At 48.6% G+C, this 17,966-nt stretch overlaps 2 protein-coding genes across 4 annotated transcripts in view; one reads left to right on the forward strand and one right to left on the reverse strand.

Annotated features, from left to right (window-relative positions):
- Positions 1–7,515, forward strand: part of ANKDD1A (ankyrin repeat and death domain containing 1A) — a 9,303-nt gene extending 1,788 nt beyond the window's left edge. The window contains exons 5-14 of the mRNA XM_010131855.1: positions 553–654; positions 1,059–1,157; positions 2,298–2,396; positions 2,732–2,830; positions 3,053–3,151; positions 4,039–4,137; positions 5,353–5,448; positions 6,351–6,552; positions 7,116–7,247; positions 7,454–7,515. Of these exons, the coding sequence (XP_010130157.1) occupies positions 553–654; positions 1,059–1,157; positions 2,298–2,396; positions 2,732–2,830; positions 3,053–3,151; positions 4,039–4,137; positions 5,353–5,448; positions 6,351–6,552; positions 7,116–7,247; positions 7,454–7,515 (1,089 nt within the window). The remainder of the gene's footprint in view (positions 1–552; positions 655–1,058; positions 1,158–2,297; positions 2,397–2,731; positions 2,831–3,052; positions 3,152–4,038; positions 4,138–5,352; positions 5,449–6,350; positions 6,553–7,115; positions 7,248–7,453) is intronic.
- A 981-nt stretch (positions 7,516–8,496) lies between these two features.
- On the reverse strand, positions 8,497–15,609 carry SPG21 (spastic paraplegia 21 (autosomal recessive, Mast syndrome)). Of its 3 annotated transcripts, XM_010131865.1 has the most exons (8): positions 15,514–15,609; positions 11,873–12,034; positions 11,283–11,363; positions 10,662–10,807; positions 10,395–10,503; positions 9,857–9,964; positions 9,420–9,560; positions 8,497–9,134 (listed from the first exon to the last, which is right to left on the reverse strand). In XM_010131865.1, exons 1-8 carry the CDS (start codon positions 15,574–15,576, stop codon positions 9,012–9,014), a joined length of 933 nt encoding a protein of 310 aa, XP_010130167.1. In that variant the 5' UTR covers positions 15,577–15,609; the 3' UTR covers positions 8,497–9,011. The 3 variants fall into 3 exon arrangements, with proteins under 3 accessions (XP_010130167.1, XP_010130184.1, XP_010130176.1); XM_010131882.1 differs by lacking the exon at positions 9,420–9,560; XM_010131874.1 differs by lacking the exon at positions 11,283–11,363 and having other exon boundaries at positions 8,869–9,134; positions 15,514–15,576.
- Between the last annotated feature and the right edge of the window lie 2,357 nt (positions 15,610–17,966).

The following is a 17,966-nucleotide window of genomic DNA, read 5'->3' on the forward strand; positions in this document are numbered from 1 at the left end:
AATGTTGCCCTTGGTCTTGGGAAGAGACTCAGGGTCAGATGCTGCTCCCGGAAGCCCTGCTGCAGGGTGGAGCTCAGGGATGGGGATTCTGGCTCTGGTCAGGCTCTGTCAGCCAGGGTTTCCCAATGCAGCCTTCTGCAGAGTACATTCAGGAATTTCAGTGTCCTCCTCTCTTGCAGCTGGTGCTCCAGGGTGTATGTATTGTAGGTAAGCAATAACCAAGGGTAACCCTCTCCCAGCGTGTCCCAGCACTGGCTGATCTGTTCCTGAAGACAGTATAGGAGCACACAGGAGCTGGTACATGATCTTTTCCGCTCTGTGGTTCCAAGAGTGATCCCCACTCTGATACTTGGGGGTTAAATGGAGCAACAAGAGATTTGCCGTGTTTTGTTAGGGTCATCCCAAATGTAAAGCAGAATAAAAGATAACTGGTTTTGAAGTGCAGCACTTTTTCCCCCTGTGGAGTGGTTTATCGCCCAAGGCAGCTTGCAGCAGATGATCTAATCTTGTCCTTTCTGAGCCTTTCTTGGACTACTTCTTCGTTTCCTTTCAAAGATGGACAGGACAGCGTTTCAGCTGGCTGCAGAGAATGGGCGGCTGGAGGTGGTGGAGTTCCTCCTTCGACTGGGCTGTTCTCACAGTGCCAAAGACAAGGTACAGGCATAAAACCACGCGCAAGGGAGGTGAAGTCCAAGGATTAGGGGGTGTGAAAGTCAGGGAACAGGTTACCAAAGGAGGCTCATGCAGGCGAGTTGTCCACAGTTGTAACTATGGTTGTGGTATGTCAGGGCTTTCCTTCCCTATCCACGTGCAAGCCATGTGCACCACTGTCTGTGTCAGGTTTCTCTCCAGGACTTTTCAGATAGGATACGCAGTGAGCCAGGTGGACCACGCTCCGGTTTAAGGTAGCTGGGTTTCTTCCCTCCCTGCTGCACCTATTCAAAGACTGTTTCAGACCCACACTACAGGTTATGGCCTCCTTTTCGGTCCCTATGTGCAAGGTCGTGGTGTATGAACCCTCTGTCCTGCGATACATATGAAGTGATGTTTACTTTCAGGAGGAAAACACAGCACTGCATTTAGCTGCTAAAAATGGCCACCCCTCTGTGCTGCAGAAGATTATAGATGTTGGAGTGGACCTTGATGAAAAGAACTTAGTAAGTACATTTAAGTGAAATAAAAACCACATCAGTTTTGCCCTTTCCCTCCCTAGGAATACTCTCCTGCTACGGTCATTGAGCTGAATAGTTGGTATCAACAGGAGAGGAAACAGCTGATTTATCTAAAGTGGACATGTGTAAACGCAGGTCACATTTGCAGAGTATCAGTGAAAGGCAACATCCTTCTGGTCCAATATCCAACTCTAAAGTGTTGCCTTTTTTTCCTGTTGTATCTGCTGACCTACCTTATCACTCCATTTAATCTCCCTTCTCTCCCTGACCCTTGTACATTCAAGTGCCTAAATGGTTATTGAGTGTGTTTGAAACTAAACTTCACTGTGCTCTACGGTATTGACTTAGTCACTGAACATATGGCCCTTGTGTTCGAGATCTCGCTTTGACAGACCTGCTTTGGAAAATTACGTGGCTGGAACACCGTTAATGAGTCAGATAGCAAATATTGGCTTAGTAACACTGTTACTTAGTCCAGGGCACGCTCCCAAGGAAGTTTATCAGCAATTGTTTTAGTCTTATTTGGTTACTGTCTTTGAAAAGTGTATTTGATTGTGATTTAAGATCTGAAAGAAAGGGGAAACTACCTTCTGTGGTCACTCTGGTAGCATTTGTCTTCCCCCAGATGAGCCGCCCTCTGCGAAGAGCAATAATAAAACCAGATTAAATCACTTAGGAATTCCGCTTTTGTCTGTTTTCTTGTAAAGAAATGAGCTGCAGCCCTCAGAAAGCAGAACCCGTGATTGAGGGGCCACAGGTTTCCAGACCTGCCTAGGGCTGTCTCTGAGCTACTCCAGGAAAGTGGTTTGTCTTCACTGTCCACGCGAAATCCTTTTTTGTTTGCTAATGGGCTGAAGTGGAGGAAAGGTGAACACGCTGTCAGTCTCGTGGCCCATGGGCCAGCTGTTTCCAGTGGCATAAGGACAGAGCAGTCCTCTGACATGTCAGTGGCAGATAATTGTGTCCTTTATTTTCCTAACAATCGATTGGAGATCCCTGGCCCTCAGAATTGGTATTTTAACATGTTGTGGATTCAGAAGATGGGGTAAAGACTTGCTCATTCTGCTGCTCTGTCTTGGCCTTGTCTACAGAAGTGCTGCTTGTCTCCTTCTCTGTCTTCTCCAGGAAGGACTTACTGCTCTGCACCTGGCTGCTGAGGGTGGTCACAGCGACTGCGTGAAGCTGCTCTTGGAAGCAGGTGCCGATGTCAATGCCCAAACCCAGGTGAGCTCCGGGGAGGTGCTTTCATTTCCAGACTCGGGGTTTTTGCCCAGACCTGTGGCCTCCTCGTGAGGGCACCCTTTATCGGGTGAGGCCATGTGGAGCCCAGCACTTCAGAAACAGCGCAGGGCATCCAGAGGAAAATAGACGTGTACTTTCAGCAGGTGAAGCTCCCTGGGTCTGGTTTTGATGGAAACAAGCTCTGTGAGTTTGTCAGTATGGGGCCATGGGGCTCTTGCAGGAGGGAAGCAGGGAGGTCTCTGTGGTCGGTCAGTAACAACTGCAGCCTCAGAGAAGAAGCCTTGACTTACACCCATCTCTTCTGACATATATCTCAGAAGATGATGAACTGCCTTCATTACGCAGCGCTGCACGGCTACGAGGAGATAGCCAGGATCCTCCTGGAAGCAGGAATCCACGCAGACGCTGTGAATCACGTAAGTCCCTCTCAACGTTCTTGTCAGTCACAGAAAGTCAAAGCCAGTTTCTGGAGTTTGTTCCAGAGCACAAAGTGGTTCTGCAAGGATCATTGCTGCTGTGGGGTGTGAGCTTACGGACCAGTATCCCCAGTGCAGGCTGGCAGCTGGCTTAGAACAAGACATGCTGGGCACAGTGCCATGAGCTGAGCTCTTCCTAAGCGCAGGGTCTTCTTTCCACAGCAAAACGCCTCCGCAACACACATTGCAGTGCTGCAGAACTTCCCAGCCATGGTGAAACTCTTCATCGAAGCTGAGTGTGACCTTGACATTCCAGATAAGGTAAGACTGCAGCTCCTGTTCTTTGAAATGCGAACCGGTTTCCTGGGGGATTTGATCACCTGGGGGACAGGGTTAAAGAGGATTGTTGGAAAATGGGGAAAACCTGGAAATGCAACTTGGGAAATGTGAAACCTGTGAAATGATTCTTAGCATTGCGGTGAGGTCATCGCTTGATGGCATTCCGCACATGGGACCTGCGCACAGCAGTGTTGCAGTGTCAGACTTTGTCCTCCCTGCTGGAAGCAGGTGGGAGAAATTTCAGGGTGGAAGATACTCTGCAAAGTGTTTGGGGGGCTGAGAACAGGAAACAAGCCTGGAGGTAGCTGGTTGTCTCACCAAACTAATTTAGTGAACGAGGGGCTCGGTGTAGCTTGTTTGTAATGTTTCAGTTAATGTTCCTTCTTGAGGTGATGTTCTCTCCTGACGACGCTGTAAAATTGCCACGTTTTGTGTTTGATTTTAGTTGTTTCCATTAAACAGTGCCAAGGTGCACAGAGTTGACAGTGCATACACATTAATTTGGCACTGCGTCCCAGGAATGAAGAGCTGGCACAGGTCCTTTCTTCCCTTGGCCAAACTATCTGCCCACAGAAATTGTTTAAATGACAGGGAATAATATAGTCCTGTAAGTGATCCAAGGGAGCTTCATGGGACTGTCAAGGTTCCTCCTTTAGACTGAAATATTATCAGTGTGGCTTCTTAGTGCTGGGACAGGGGCAGAGCAGCTCTGCTCAACCCCAGGAACCCAGGTAGAAGGAGGATGTTTGGCTCTCAGTTTAAAAAGGAGCAGAGAGGAAGGGAGGGCAGAGCTGACAGCATTCTGTCCTATCCCTCCACTCTCAGCTTGTCCCTCTCTGAAATTCAGTCCTTTCACCCTCCTCCTGCAGAGGCAGCAGACCTCGCTCCACATCGCTGCAGAGCACGGCAGGCAGGACATCGCCGACATGATCCTCATTGCAGGCGTTAATCTGAAGCTAACGGACAAGGTAAATGTCTCTGTGTTTGGAGTAGATTCCAGGGGGGTTGGAGGGCAAATATGGATGGTCTTTGCCACTGTTGTTCTGGATATTTCCAGGACAGTCGAAACACTGCTGAGTAGCTTGCTTTGAGGTGTTTTGCAGGAAATAAGTGCTCATTTCTTAGGAAAGCAGAAAACAGTTCACCCAATGAGCAAACTTTTTCTTCTCAGAGTTGTTCTAGTTCTTCCTACTTGTTCTGTCGTGCACATAAGTATCAAAGATCGTCTCGAATAATGATACATAATGTACCTGAAGAAAGCATACACGTTTTAATAAGTTAAAACTATCTGGCTGGTAGAGATCTGTACCGGTGTCCAGAGCTTTTACCCTCAAATCAGCAAAAGGAATTCTAGAGGAATGAGGTGCTGAAGGGTGCTTGGACAGAGGTGACAATGGTGTCTGCCACCCACAGCAGGTTAAAGCAGGCATGGACTGAAGCCACCCGACTGAAATGTCGTTCAGCGGCAGTGAATGCTTGCCACCTTCCAGCAGCCTGTGGAACCGCAGCGCGACTCAGCGCAGGGAACACGTTCACACTTTCCTGTGGGAAATGGGGTTTCTGCTCACCTCTGAGACTGGAGCTGTTCCCCCGTGTGCTTATGGCTGGGCTGGCTCGCCTTCCTTCATGCAGCTTTCAAATCTTGCTCCTTTTAGACATAAATACAACCCACCACCTCGCCCAATCCAAAATCATGTTCATGTAAGGAGCATGGTTCCGTTTTCACAGTCACGTCATCCCGTGCTTCTCCTAGGAGACTGTTTCTAATCACCGCATATATGGAGCCTATAAAATTAATGATGGTTTAATGTGTCAGCAAACCTGCTGTGCAAAAGGCTATAAAGTGCTTTGGATCGTGGTGCTGAGCTGGTCCTTTGCTGGGAGCCTGAAAGCACCCTGCTGTCTGCTGTGGGTTATGGAGTGCATCCCTGACCACTCCTGCCAAAGGGACAGATCCCCTGTGGCATTGGAGAGGCTGCAGCACCTAAAAAGTGCTCCCCATGCCCTGCACACAGTATCTTGAAGCCAGCTCACATCTGAGGTGTTCACAGGAGGAGGATGGGGTCCTGCATCCTGGTGGGGTGCATGCTACCGGCTCCTCCAGCCTGCTGGCTGGGAATGGAGGTGGCACCTCCAAAATGTGCAAGGTCTTTTACAGCTCATTTTCCCTCTTCTAATTTCAGCAAGGGAAAACCTCTCTGGATGTCGCTGCCCGAGGCAATCAGATCAACCTGGCAGACATGATTATCAAAGCCGATCGGTTTTACAGATGTGAAAAGGTGAGCAGCTTACACCACCGGCCCTGGTGCCACCCAGAGCAGAGGTAGCTTTGTCCTCTCCACTGAGACTCCACATCACCAGCTGCCAAACAGACGAGAAATACAGGACATCCTGTGACAGCCTGACCTCTGCTTTCATCACCTTGCTTATGAAACACAAAAGTCCTCCCTGTGCCAACATCTCCTTAAGGCTTCCCTTATTTAAAAAGGCCTCTGTTCAGGCTGCGCTGAAGGGAACAGAGATCTTCTGTTCCCAAAGCCCTGGGGAAGGGAGCAGGAGCAAATTAGTTTCTATTCCTAGAAGGAGGAACTGAAGCACTGAGCAGGAAAATGCTTGGCCCAAGGTCCCCAAATGGACATGGGGAGTTTTTTGACAGTGGAAGGGAGACAGCTATAGACCGCGGAGTGCTCCATTCTTGTTAGGAGTCACACAGCCGACTTCCCTCTCAGACCTGCCCGCAGCTGGGGCAACTCCTCCTGTGTTACCCAGAGGGCATGCTCAAAGTACAGCCAAACACCACATCCCTTGTGTCTCCATAAGACTTTGGGCATCCCCCAGTACCGGGAAAGTCAGTGCAGTCGCAGGGAAAGGAAAGGAGTTTGGACAGGAGGGCACACGCCTGCGGCTCAGGCGCAGGTTCAGGAGCATGTATCAGGCCCTTGCCTGGGCTTCCCGCTCAGCCCTAAGAAAGGTGGTTTGGCCTCTTTGCCCTCTGACGTGTAAAGGTGAGAGTGTTCCAAGGGAGTGAGGAGATTTTATTAAATGCCTCTGCGTAAAAGCCCCAGAGGAAAGAGGGGTGCCAGAGCGAACCCCCAGCAACCTGCAGAGTTGCGGATGTGGGAGGCTGCAGGACAGACCCGTCTGCAGCATCCTGACTGACACCCCTGCTCTGGCTTGGCAGGACAACCTGAACAGCGGCTCCGACTCCTGGCTGGCAAAGCACTTGACCTTTAGGCAAGATCACAGGCTGGAGACACAGCACATCCGCTCAGTAATGTGGAGATTAGCTACCAAGTACCTCAAACCCGGCGAATGGAAGAAGCTGGCACACTACTGGAAGTTCACTGATGCCCACATCAGGGCCATCGAGCAGCAATGGACAGGTATAAACTCCTGTCCAGGTGTTTTCCTTCCCTTGCTTGCACCGATTAGGTTAAAAAGCCTGTTTTTAAGGAGCATGGCATTAGCTACGCACTGGGATTTGTCTAGGAGTGAGGATCATGGGCAGGGGGGTTAGCGATGTGTTTCTCATTCCCAAGGCACTTGCTGGATCTGGGAGTTCTCTCTTGTTCTCTCAGACAGAAGAAACTTGCTGGTTTTATTGGTCCCATTTAGAATGTAAGAGATGAGTTTTGGAAACAGGTCACTGCTGGCTTGGTGACGGTAGGAACTCCTCTAGTTTGCGGGATGCGAGCAGGGGGCAAAGCTCAGCTCTGAAGCCAGAAATTCCGTAATGCCATGAAAGGTTGAGCCCAAGCTCATCTGTGGCCACTCTGTTAGGTTTCACTTGACTCCAGCAATCACACCACAACCAGGAATTAAGCTGAACTTTAGAGCCTCCTAGTAAAATCTGGAGAGGAGAGGGGGGTTGGGGCAGTTCAGAAATGGGCTCTGTCAGGGCCATGCGCTCTAAGTGCAGGTATCAGTTGGGGTTTCATTTTGCCAGGCACTAAAAGCTACAGGGAGCACGGCCACCGAATGTTGCTCATCTGGCTCCATGGCGTCATCATGGCAGGAGAAAATCCAGTCAAGGGATTGTATGAAGGCCTTGTGGGGATTGGAAGAAGAGATTTGGCAGGTAATGCTTTTGGCTTCCTTCAAATAATGTGCTGTGGTTATACAACATCCACAGGGAAGCGGCTCACGCAAGCTGGAAGCTGCCCTGCCCTGCCCTCTCGCTACCACTACACATCAGTTCTTTCTCTGCCTTTTATTTGGATAAATCCACACATCCTGACACGGCTTTGTACTTTGCACAGCAGAACATTCTCTCTTCTTTTACAGAAAGCATTCGGAAAAAAGCAAACGCCGACACTGCCTCTCCTCGGAAATGCACAGCGATGTAACGGTGGGAGAGCACCCATGGGTCCTTCAGCTGCCGTGACCTCAGCTTGTCTTGGAGCTGCAGGAGAAACGCTGGCTCTGCTGCTCGGCAGGAGGCAGCTGCAACTCAAGGGCTCCTTCTGGCATTGCTGCTCCTTTGTTTTTGGGCTGAAAACACGGGAGAATCAGTAAATGCCTCTTTACGGAGAAGACTTTTATCAGCTATTGCGTACAGTCTGAGGTCAGCCAGTGAGCCTGACCCGTACTGTGAACAGCAGGAAATACTGTTTTACTGTCACTTGTTTACATCACTTTTGTATATAAAGTTTTAATTGTCATTTTTTTAAGTTATTGGGGAGAAAGCCTTTGTTTTCAGGCATGTTCTTTACTTGTTTGAGGGGGTGTTGAGGGTGTCTATCACTTGTGTCTTATATGTGTCCATAACTTCCCTACGAGGAGGGAATTGAAGAAGAAAACAACTCAAGGCTCTGCTTGGTCCTTTTGGAACCCGAGAGGTTGTGATTGAAACATGAACAACTCTTCACAGAAAGTTTCAGAGAGGAACGTTAACAGATACTGTTTATAAATGTGTATTAACATGGGGACTGTGTATAAATCAAACAGTAACTTCTTTAACTCCTTTGAGCCTGCCAAATGTCAGATCAGAACAGTCACTGGTTACCTACAGCCTCTGCAAAGGGCAGGCACTTCTTTAAACACCAGTTTGTCACGTTAATACTTCATATGTATTTTTTACAGTGTTTCCAGGGGAAAATAATGTCTGTATTTCAATAAATCCTGATTTTACCCTTAAGATGTAACTTTGGAGATTTAAGAAAGAGTGCCTAAAACATACTACATAGTTCTTAGAGCTAAACCAGCACCTCCAGTGTGAATCACCAGGTTGTGAATTCCAGCAGAAGGGGCTGGTTTTGTTCCTTTCCAGAGCATTAGGGGTTGGGTCTGCAGGGAGCCTCGCTGCTGTCCTCCTGCAGCCACTTGCTGAAATTGGAGTTTTATTGAAAACCGTTTCTAAACAGCCAGAAAGTTAAAAATTCAAACGCTTTATTTCAAATAGAAAGTAACAACAAATGATGCAAATAAGTGATGGCAACGTTGGCACTTAAACATCTTTTAAACCAAATATTCAACAAAAATATATGTCAGCTTGTAAGTACATGGTGTGCACGTGGCGATATATACAGCCGAGTGAAAAATATAAAAGGAAATACCGTTCTGCATAAGAACATGATAGTGAGGACTTTGGTAGCAAAAATGTCTTTGTTTTTAAAACTGTCATCTTCAAAGAGGCTTCCTTGAATTCCAAGACTAAAAGTGAAGCAGACCTATCCTGCTGCGCTGCCAGAGGTTACCATCCACGGGTCCTTCACCAACTTGATCCTGTGGGAACTGCACAGTGATGATCGGCTGACAGCAGGAGAAAGTCAGAGTGGAGACAGCTGATTGTACACAGGAAGACCACCAAACCAATTCCTCGCTTCCACCCGTGCTCCAAAACCTACTGCTCTTCTTGCTCACTGCTGGTATGAAGACTGATCTTCTGGACTTCCAGCTCTTCTGCGCTGACCATAGAGGGATCGATGGCTGCATACCGAGTGCCGTGGAACTGCAATAAGTGGATCTGTCGGACACGGAAAACAACACTGAAACAGATGTAGAAGCACAAAGGTTTGATAAAAGAGAAACATCCCTTCTGAGGAATTTTTGTGAGGATAAAATCATGGAGGAAATGGGCTCAACCAAGACCAGCACCAGCTCTCCATGAACATGGTGGTGTCAGCGATGTGGGAGCCAGAGCAAGCAGAGCTCAGGCAGGTTCAGAAACACAAGCGAGCGCAGAGGAAGCGTCTCCTACTGCCGCGCTGGCTGAACGTGTGGCAGACTGGGCTGGAATGCAGAGACTCACCTGAATATAGAGGTTGACCTCAGCGCTCCTGCAGAGATACGGGAAGTTGCCTCCCGTTTTGAGGTGAGCTCTTCTGGCATTAGGATAAAGCTTATACATTTCTTCTTTTGCTTCAGTCGAAAGCGCGCTTTGGTCAAACACCTGCGTAACAAGTCACAGCGGTCAGCGCAGAACCTGAGCAGATTTTGGAGATCCGCTGCTCCTAGAAGCGAGTCTCCGCTTCTGTGTTACAGCATTAATGAAATGGAAGACAAGCAAACACGTCTGATGCTGCGTTACTGCATGGAGTATCCACCTCATAGCATAACACCAGAGCCTGGTATTGCCCAGTCAGGAGAATATTATCTAAAGATGAAGTTAGATGCAGCAAATATTTACTGAGCTGCCAAGGGGAGGAAACAGTGTTTAAATGAAAGATTACGCTGACATTAACTTACATCCATAATGGTTACGGGGATGTCTCGAATTTTATGAGGTTCTACGTAGGAGTTCTGGCAGTTGAGGGTAAGTCTTGAAGCGAGCTCGCTCTGGCCCAGACTCTCCAGCTTTCAGCAGAGAGAAACGCTGATTAGCAACACATTTCACTGCAGGACGTTATTGCAGGATTAACTATACAGCCAGGGAGACGTTTGTTTTAAAGGGAAACACGACCACACTTCAGATGAAGATCAGAGTTCCAATTTAGTATCTCTCTGCAGGAGACAAACACTAAAAACATGTTCCATGCTCCTGCCTCCAGAGCATGGCCTGCAGACTCATCCCAGCACCTTCTCCTCTTCCACCTCAATACCTACATAACAGACAGAGCTGGAAGGTCCCAGCACCAGTTAAATCGCCGGGGCAGTGACAGCGCCTGTTCAGGACCCACTCCTTACGCCTCCCTTCTGGGTAAGGAAATGAAGAAAGCAGCAGCAATACCTACAACCACCTGCTCAGTAACTCACCTCGCAGCCCTCAGAGCACACAGCGACCTACCCTGTCCACCATGAAATCGATCCCATCGGCCATCTCAGGATCCAGAGGACCAGATGCAAAATTCCCAAGGACAATTTTTTTCAGCATAAAAGCAGGCATCAGCCAAAAGCTAAAACAGAAACGAGACGTCACAGTCTTCAAGGACTCCCAACACACCTCCCTCACCCAGGCTGGAAATGGGTCAGACACACATTCAAGCAGACCAGAGGCACAGTTCACTGCCAAAAAAATTAACGCCACGGCTCCACTTGTCTCGGTGTTCCTTACCTATTTGCTGTCCACGTCTGGTTGAAGATAGATGTGTCACTAAAGGAATTACAGAGGATCAGAGATTGAACTCTGGGAGATTTGTGTGTGTATTCAGCAAATTTTTGAGCCAGAAAACCTCCCAGAGAAGCTCCAAAAAGATGAACCTAATTCAAGGAGGAAAAAAAACAGATCATGAAACACTTGTGAGTTACGTGACCTCTTAAGCACAACGTTTCATTACAAATATAAGTCACTCAAGTTTTCCCGTCCTCATAACCCATTTTTTAAAAGAATCAGACTCTTCTATTCAGCTTCTGGTTTTCTGTGTTTAATAAACATGATAAATACTGACAAAAGGAAGTGTTTTGGGTCACGGACCAAATTCCTGTTTAACTGAGGTGAACCAACATAATTTACTAGGCCTAAAACAGCAGATGAATATAGACCAAGTATGACAATTTTCAAGGGTCTTCACCATCAAAAATAATTTTGTTTCAAAAGTAAAATTGTGACAGAGTCTCTTTATTTACAGGCTACGTCTTTGCATTGTTATTTAAAATGCTTGCTCTTGAATGAGCCTTTCCAGCTCTGGGTTTTTATTGCACTGACAGGTCCATTCCCCCACCTCGGAGCACTCACTTTATCCAGCTGAAGGTGGTCTAACAGCTTTCTGAATCCATCACAGAACTCCAGGTGATCCCAATACACCGGATACTGCAACTAAAGTAATACGAGGTTGGAAAAAGCCAGTCTCAGGTCAGGGCCCGTCCCTAAATCCAGAGGGTGCGAAAAACTCCCCTCGCTCGCCCAAAACCACACGACCGAAAGCACCGCAGAGCCAGTTTATTGGGTAAAGTGCAGCGTTGCACAAGAACAGGGTTATCCACCATCCCCAAGGCAAACACGGAAACCCCGATCCAAGCCATGTGCTTGCCTCATGGCTAGCAAAGATCCAGCTGTAGCAGAGATGACTGGTGTCCAGGGCACACAAGCGAGAAAACACAGTGAGGATTTAATGATGGGTACGCATGAGGCTCTGGGTCAGTGCTGCCGTGAAGGTACAGCCCATTTCAGCCTCGATCTCCATGCTGCGTACTCCGGAGTGCAACTTAGAATCAGTTTTTGGTGGGTTCCCTCAGTCAAAATTAAGTTCACCTTCATTACCCAGCCTCTGATTCGAGCAGCGAGCGCAAGTACATGAACTCTGACGCAGGGCTGAGGATACTCACGGCGATAACTCTGTAGCCCCATCCAGTCAGCGCCAAAATCTGCTGGAAAAACACATCTGCAGTTCCGCTTACAGGAGGGAGAAATATGAGTGGGCACCGAATGCTCCTTGGTCCTGCGTCATACAGCGACCAGACCTTACTGTCATCATCGTCTACTATTATCTGGAAAGAAAGGCACAGGGGGAAGCAGAAACACACAAGACAAATGAGGTTCTTCCGCCAGCTTCCAGGATGGCTTCTACAACATTTCTGACATCTAGTAAATACTGTAAGGCTCAAGACCCCTTTGAACAAGACCATCTTTTACTCCTCTTCGTAATGGCTTTAAACTTTGCTAAGGCCAGTTACTATCTGGAATTTCAATAGAATCAACAGACTCATTTAGGTTGCAAAAGACCTTTCAGCTCCTCGAGTCCCCCCCATTCCCCAGCACTGCCAGGTCCCCACTGACCCCTGTCCCTCAGCAGCACCTCCACACGGCTGGGAAACCCCTCCAGGGATGGGGACTCCACCACTGCCCTGGGCAGCCTGCGCCAGCCCTGCACAACCCCAGCGGGCCAGCAATGGCTCACCAGGGACAACCTCAACCTCCCCAGCACAATTTGAGGCCATTTTGTCCTGCTGCTTGCTGCGCCAGCCCTGCACAACCCCAGCGGGACAGAAATGGCTCCTCAGGGACAACCTCAACCTCCCCAGCACAATTTGAGGCCATTTTGTCCTGCTGCTTGTTCCTGGGGAGAAGAGACTGACACCCTCCGCCCCTCGCTCCAAACTCCTTTCGAGGAGTTGTTGAGAGCAATGTTTGAACACTGCTAGAAACAGAGCTGCAGCCAGGCGCTGTCAGACCAAATGCCTTGCGCGTCCTGGCAGAAGCTGGATAATGAACACTGCACTTTGGGAGAGGAGCCACCATGGTGCCATGGCCCAGGAGATCTAACCCAGGAGGTTAGAGAGGCTGGACGAGCGAGCACTGCCCCTGGGGGCAGTTTAGACAGTTTAGACACCCACTGACATTTGCATTCACTGGACAGGAGACGATAGAGGTCTGGACACACACGAGCCTGCGGAATGGAGCAGCTAATGCCACAAGTTATTGATCAGAAGCACTTACAGCCCAGCTGCCTGAGACAGAGGCGCGCACACCTCCCAGGGCAGCACTGCAAAGATGACCTGGGAAAAAAATGCTTCCATCATCTGGCAGCACCTTGGGAGCGTCTGGAGTGCCTGATGCAGATTATTTGCTCTCGAGCTGCTATCTGTAACAAGCAGCTCCTCACACAGCACCCAGTGGGGGGCAGAAGCTACAAGTGCCGGCGCAACTAGTATCTTTAGAAGAATAAAGAACGAGGTAAAGGTCATGTTTTCCAGCAGTGCTGGAGCCTGACTTGGTTTTAGAGGGGTTGTTCTCTCAGCAGACCAGTTTGTATATTCAGGATGCTCTTTCAGCACTCCACAACCCAGCAGACATGCGCAGCTCGTCCCAGATCAACCAGCACAAACCTCTGGGGAAAGCCTGCGTCACACAGCGGGAATTATCTCCTCCCTCCCAAGATTTTACAGCTTTTTGAACAGCAGCACACATGCACAGTTTGCTTTGCCGTCACAGCAGCTAAGCTGCTCAGGAGACAAGAGCAGAACAGCAGGTCACAAATCAGATTTGCTTGACTAACAAATCTGCTTGTAATAAAGCCAGTATTTCAGGCTCTGGGAGCATGTGAGAAATCACATGATGCTCTTGTTTCGTAAAGTCTCTGTGAAAATAAAGCAACTGCATACCAGAGCTTCCAGGCCACTGCGACCTTTTCAAAATAAACCTTGTACAATCCTCCCCCCAAAAGAGAACCGTCGTGCCCAGCTCCAGAGCCCCAGGCCTCGCTGTGCTCAGCTGACGTTCCATCATGTTGGATCCATTCTGGGTGGCTGTAAAAATATTTTCTGTGCTCTACTTCCCGTACCGGACAGAAGCAGGAAGGGCGATGAGCTGTGCTTTTCCTGCTCTGTCAGGAGAAGCATCTCAGCCCATTTTCAAACCAACAGCTCTGGTTCTGCTCCCTCAGTCAATGTGATGGCAGTGACGTGTGCTCACCAGCAGTAATGATGGCTAGGCATTCTTTTTTCTCCAGAAACGAGAACTAGTTTAATACTACCTTCTTCATACCCCACACTCATCTCTGCGGCATCACTTTACTTCAGGAGTTGCTCAAGAGGGTAACATATTCCCTAGTCTGAAGAGCGCCAGGTCAACAGCAGCTTCAGTTTACACGTGTTCCCATCCCCAGCAGCAGCTGAAGGGGGTGGCCCCTGGCAGTGAGCTGCAGCGTCACACAGTCCCCACGGCAGCAGCAATACGTCACCACAACCTCCAGCTCCTTTCATTTACTGCACCGGGTCCCATAAAGCAGTGCCTCAGAGCACCCACACGTCTTTCTGCTGAAACACTGTCTCCCGGCATTGCTGAGCTGGTGAGGCACTGCCTGGAGGGAACAGCACAGCACAAACAGACCCAGCAGATCTGGTACTGGCCAGACACAGAAAGAAGCTGGACAGTCAGAGCCCAGCCAGAGCCCACACAGTCAACAGCGATGGATCTTTCTTATTTACAGAAGATATAAATGAGAATCCCTGAATGGAAAATCCTTCTGTAAGGTAATTCTTAGAGAAAACCACACCCCACTCAGTGGGAGTAGTGTTGGGCATGTTTAAGTGTTGTTCTCAGGTTTGGGGACACGGTCCCTTTCAAGTGGCTCAACTGCAATCCACTTGCTGTGGAAAGAGGTAATGCTCTGCTGGCAGCTCCATCCCCGTGTTGCTGCAGCCCACACAGCCACCCAGATCAGGGAGCTGAACCAGCTGGAAGTCAGCTTAGCCCAAATACACCCTCAAGCTGACAGGTCACCAACTCTGCTTGGCTTGTGTGGTCACACGAGAGACCGTGCTTGCAGGAGCAGCAGGGTGGGGTGTAAAGGTGAGACTGTCCTGCAGTGTGGGCTGCTGCTGCAGGTCAGCCTGTCAGGAGCTACATACTCATATTGCACATCGTGCCCTCTGCCACACGGCTCAGAGAGAGCTGGAGCATTGCACTCCTGTGAAAGGAAGCGCAGCAGTCCAAGTGAGAGGGGAAAGTGGTTGGACAGTGTGATTAGGCAGAAGACACCTAAAGCACGTGCAGCGGAAGAAACCATGTGGTATTTTTTTCCCCACCATGGTTAACGTGCTTTTCTGCTCTCAGGAACCCTGTGTGCTGCCTTTGGATGCTCTGCTTCAGCTTGAGGACAACAAGCAGGAACCGTGGAGGTGGCTCTGGCAGCCAGGGCAGCTGTCCTGACATGGTGCAGTGCTCCAGCACACGCCACTTCCTTGCATTCTCCTCCTCGGGCATGACTGGCATCAGTGCTCCAGGCACTGCTGCCGTGGCTCACAGCTGAGAGCCTCTGCTCCCCACCACCACGTGCAGAATTGACCTCTGAGAAGCGTGTAGAAATGAAGAGCATGTTTTCCTGCATTCGTGTGACAAGTGGGACAAGAGTTCAGGTCACTGGCGCAGCCAGAACTGTTCTGCATTAACCAGCTTAAGCTCAGCCCTCCCCTCTATAAATCAAGAGGAAACATCTCACCCAGCAGTTGGTTACAGCTGTACATACCTTTTTAAGAGGAACTGTGCTTCTGAACCAGTTATAGTCAGGAGAGACTTTAATCTCTCCCATGATGTTTAGAAACGACTCAGTTTAGGTCAGCCTGAAAAACAAGAGAGACCAAGTCAGGAATCAATTCAGCAGCTTTACCGCAGGCAGCACTCAAAGCTGTGCCCTGCACATAAAGCACTGGCAGGGCAGTTTGCTCTTATCAGTGGATTACACCACCCCTGGCTCATGCCAAGTTTACTTATCCTCAGTTTTCATCACAAGCCATTTAATTATTCTCCCATGAAGCAGTCACCTGACCGCCTTACTGTACCAGCCTCACGACGATGGGAGGACGCTTTTGTAACAGCGTTCCTATGTAACAGTGCTGGAGAAAAACAACCCTGTGCTCCAGGCTTAAAAACCTACAGGTGGCTTCAGTTTGGTTTTCATTTATAAAGCACTCTCAATTTATATCTAATAAATATTCACACAATTCACACAACAGACTCACATTATTTCCCAAACCTGCTGCCGCACTATTCACACCACGTTCTTCCATCTCACTCTCACTGACCCAAAGGAGCCCCAAAGTGCAGCAGGAACATCAGCTGATGTGAGGCTTAATTTAGAGAAGAGTCCTGCAGTTTTAATTCCACAGAAGCTGCCTCCTGCCAGGAGTTACCCACCCAGCTATCTTTGAAGCACGCCCATTAACAGAGAAAAAATGATTCAGAGCTAGGTCCTCACCGGAATCCCCCTAACTCCCTCTGAAGTCTGACTGTCCCAGCATGGAAGAGCCTCATTAATGTCTCCACGAACAAGTGATCAACACGTTGGTAACTGCTAGATTTAACTTTTGTTTTAAAGCAGCGGAAAGACCATTAGATTCCATTGATACAACAGATAGTATCAAAGATGTTGGAGCTTTGTGGACTCAACAGCTTTACCCTGAACACCTGCCACCTCAGGAGATTATTTTCATGCATTCACACACAGCCCTGAGCAGAATAAAACAAAGCAACTTTTGCTCTGGCTACTTAACAGTTGCCAAGTAGAAATCAATAGGTTTTGTTTCTTAATTCTTCATAAATTAAGACCTTGGTATGTTCTGAGTCACTCCAGTTCTCCCCGCAGGAAAGCTGCCAGAGTGCAGGCTGACCTTACTGGGTTATAGCTGGATTGACAGCTAGTTACAACTTCCTCATCTTTCAGTCTTCGTTTGCCAGTTTCTGAGTACAGAAAACACTAATTGTAAAAGAGAAAGTACTTCCTCAATCACAAGACAACACACATCTTCCCCAGGGCACATGATACCCCTCTCGTGTCCAACAAGGGTTTGAGGTAGGAAATTCAGCTGTGTAGTTATTGAAAAGCTGTTCAGTTAATGGCAGTGTGACAAAATCATAGCAGAAATAACAAATTACAGCAAATGCTGTAAAATGATACGTTCTGGGTTTTTGTGGCTGATTTTGGGGGGCTGGCAGGTCACTGGGGAGCTCAAAGCTCCCTCGCATTAGGCTGGGATGCACTTCATCCTGTCAGCTTACCTCGACTTGCAACACGGCAAGTCACAAGTCCATCTGAAACACAAACTTTGAGCCTTCCAGTTCAACTCAGGGAAGCAAAATGTTGGCCACCAAGACCTCGGCTAATTTCCTTCAGCTCCCTTCTCATAAAGGTGCATCTGTGACCACCACTCCTAAGGACTGGCTCTCTTAATGCAAAACTAAACATTTCTTCTATCGATTATTGATTTTTTTGCTGAAATTGATGCCCCGTTACTGACATATTTTTTTCCTTGGCACATTTAAACACACAAATATTCATGTCAACAACAACAACGATCTCTTCCAGCCACAGAAAAGCTGAACCCTGAACTCAAACCAGGGAACCAGCCACCAAAGGTAACTCGGATCTCAAAGAAAGAACCTGAAGCTGTCCATGACCTACCCTCTAAAGACCTGGGATTCATTTTTAGTAAAAACAACCAACAGAAGAACTCTAAGCTCTTAAAAACAATTCCTCTAAAGGAAGAATCACCTAAGTGTGCGTTCAGAGCACCTGATAATATTCTCCTGGTGAGTTATTCCCACTACACCAGCAACATGTTCCATTTGTTATCGATTTAGAAAGACTTTGATCCTGCCAGTAGAGAGAAAACTTCTTGTCAGAGCAGATCAGACAAGCAGCGATTCGCTCCTCTCCATGTCACAGCTACAGAGCCACTCTCCCACCACACAGCACCCACTCCCACAGGCCAAGAGACCTGAATCAGCAACACCAGCACCGAGAGCTGACAGGGGCTACCGGCAAACTGCAGGAGAGGCAGGGAAGACGTCAGGGCTATGGGGCTTTAAGAACACCAAACGCAGGCAACATGGAAGAAGAGTTATGAATAACTGGGACATGGCAGCAGCACCTTCCTCCCTCCCCCCAAAGCTGTTCCCCCCAACCCTGACCCAGGCTGCCCA

The sequence above is a fragment of the Buceros rhinoceros genome, unplaced genomic scaffold (genome assembly GCF_000710305.1).
Source record: "Buceros rhinoceros silvestris isolate BGI_N320 unplaced genomic scaffold, ASM71030v1 scaffold5650, whole genome shotgun sequence".
Classification (NCBI taxonomy): Eukaryota; Metazoa; Chordata; class Aves; order Bucerotiformes; family Bucerotidae; genus Buceros; species Buceros rhinoceros.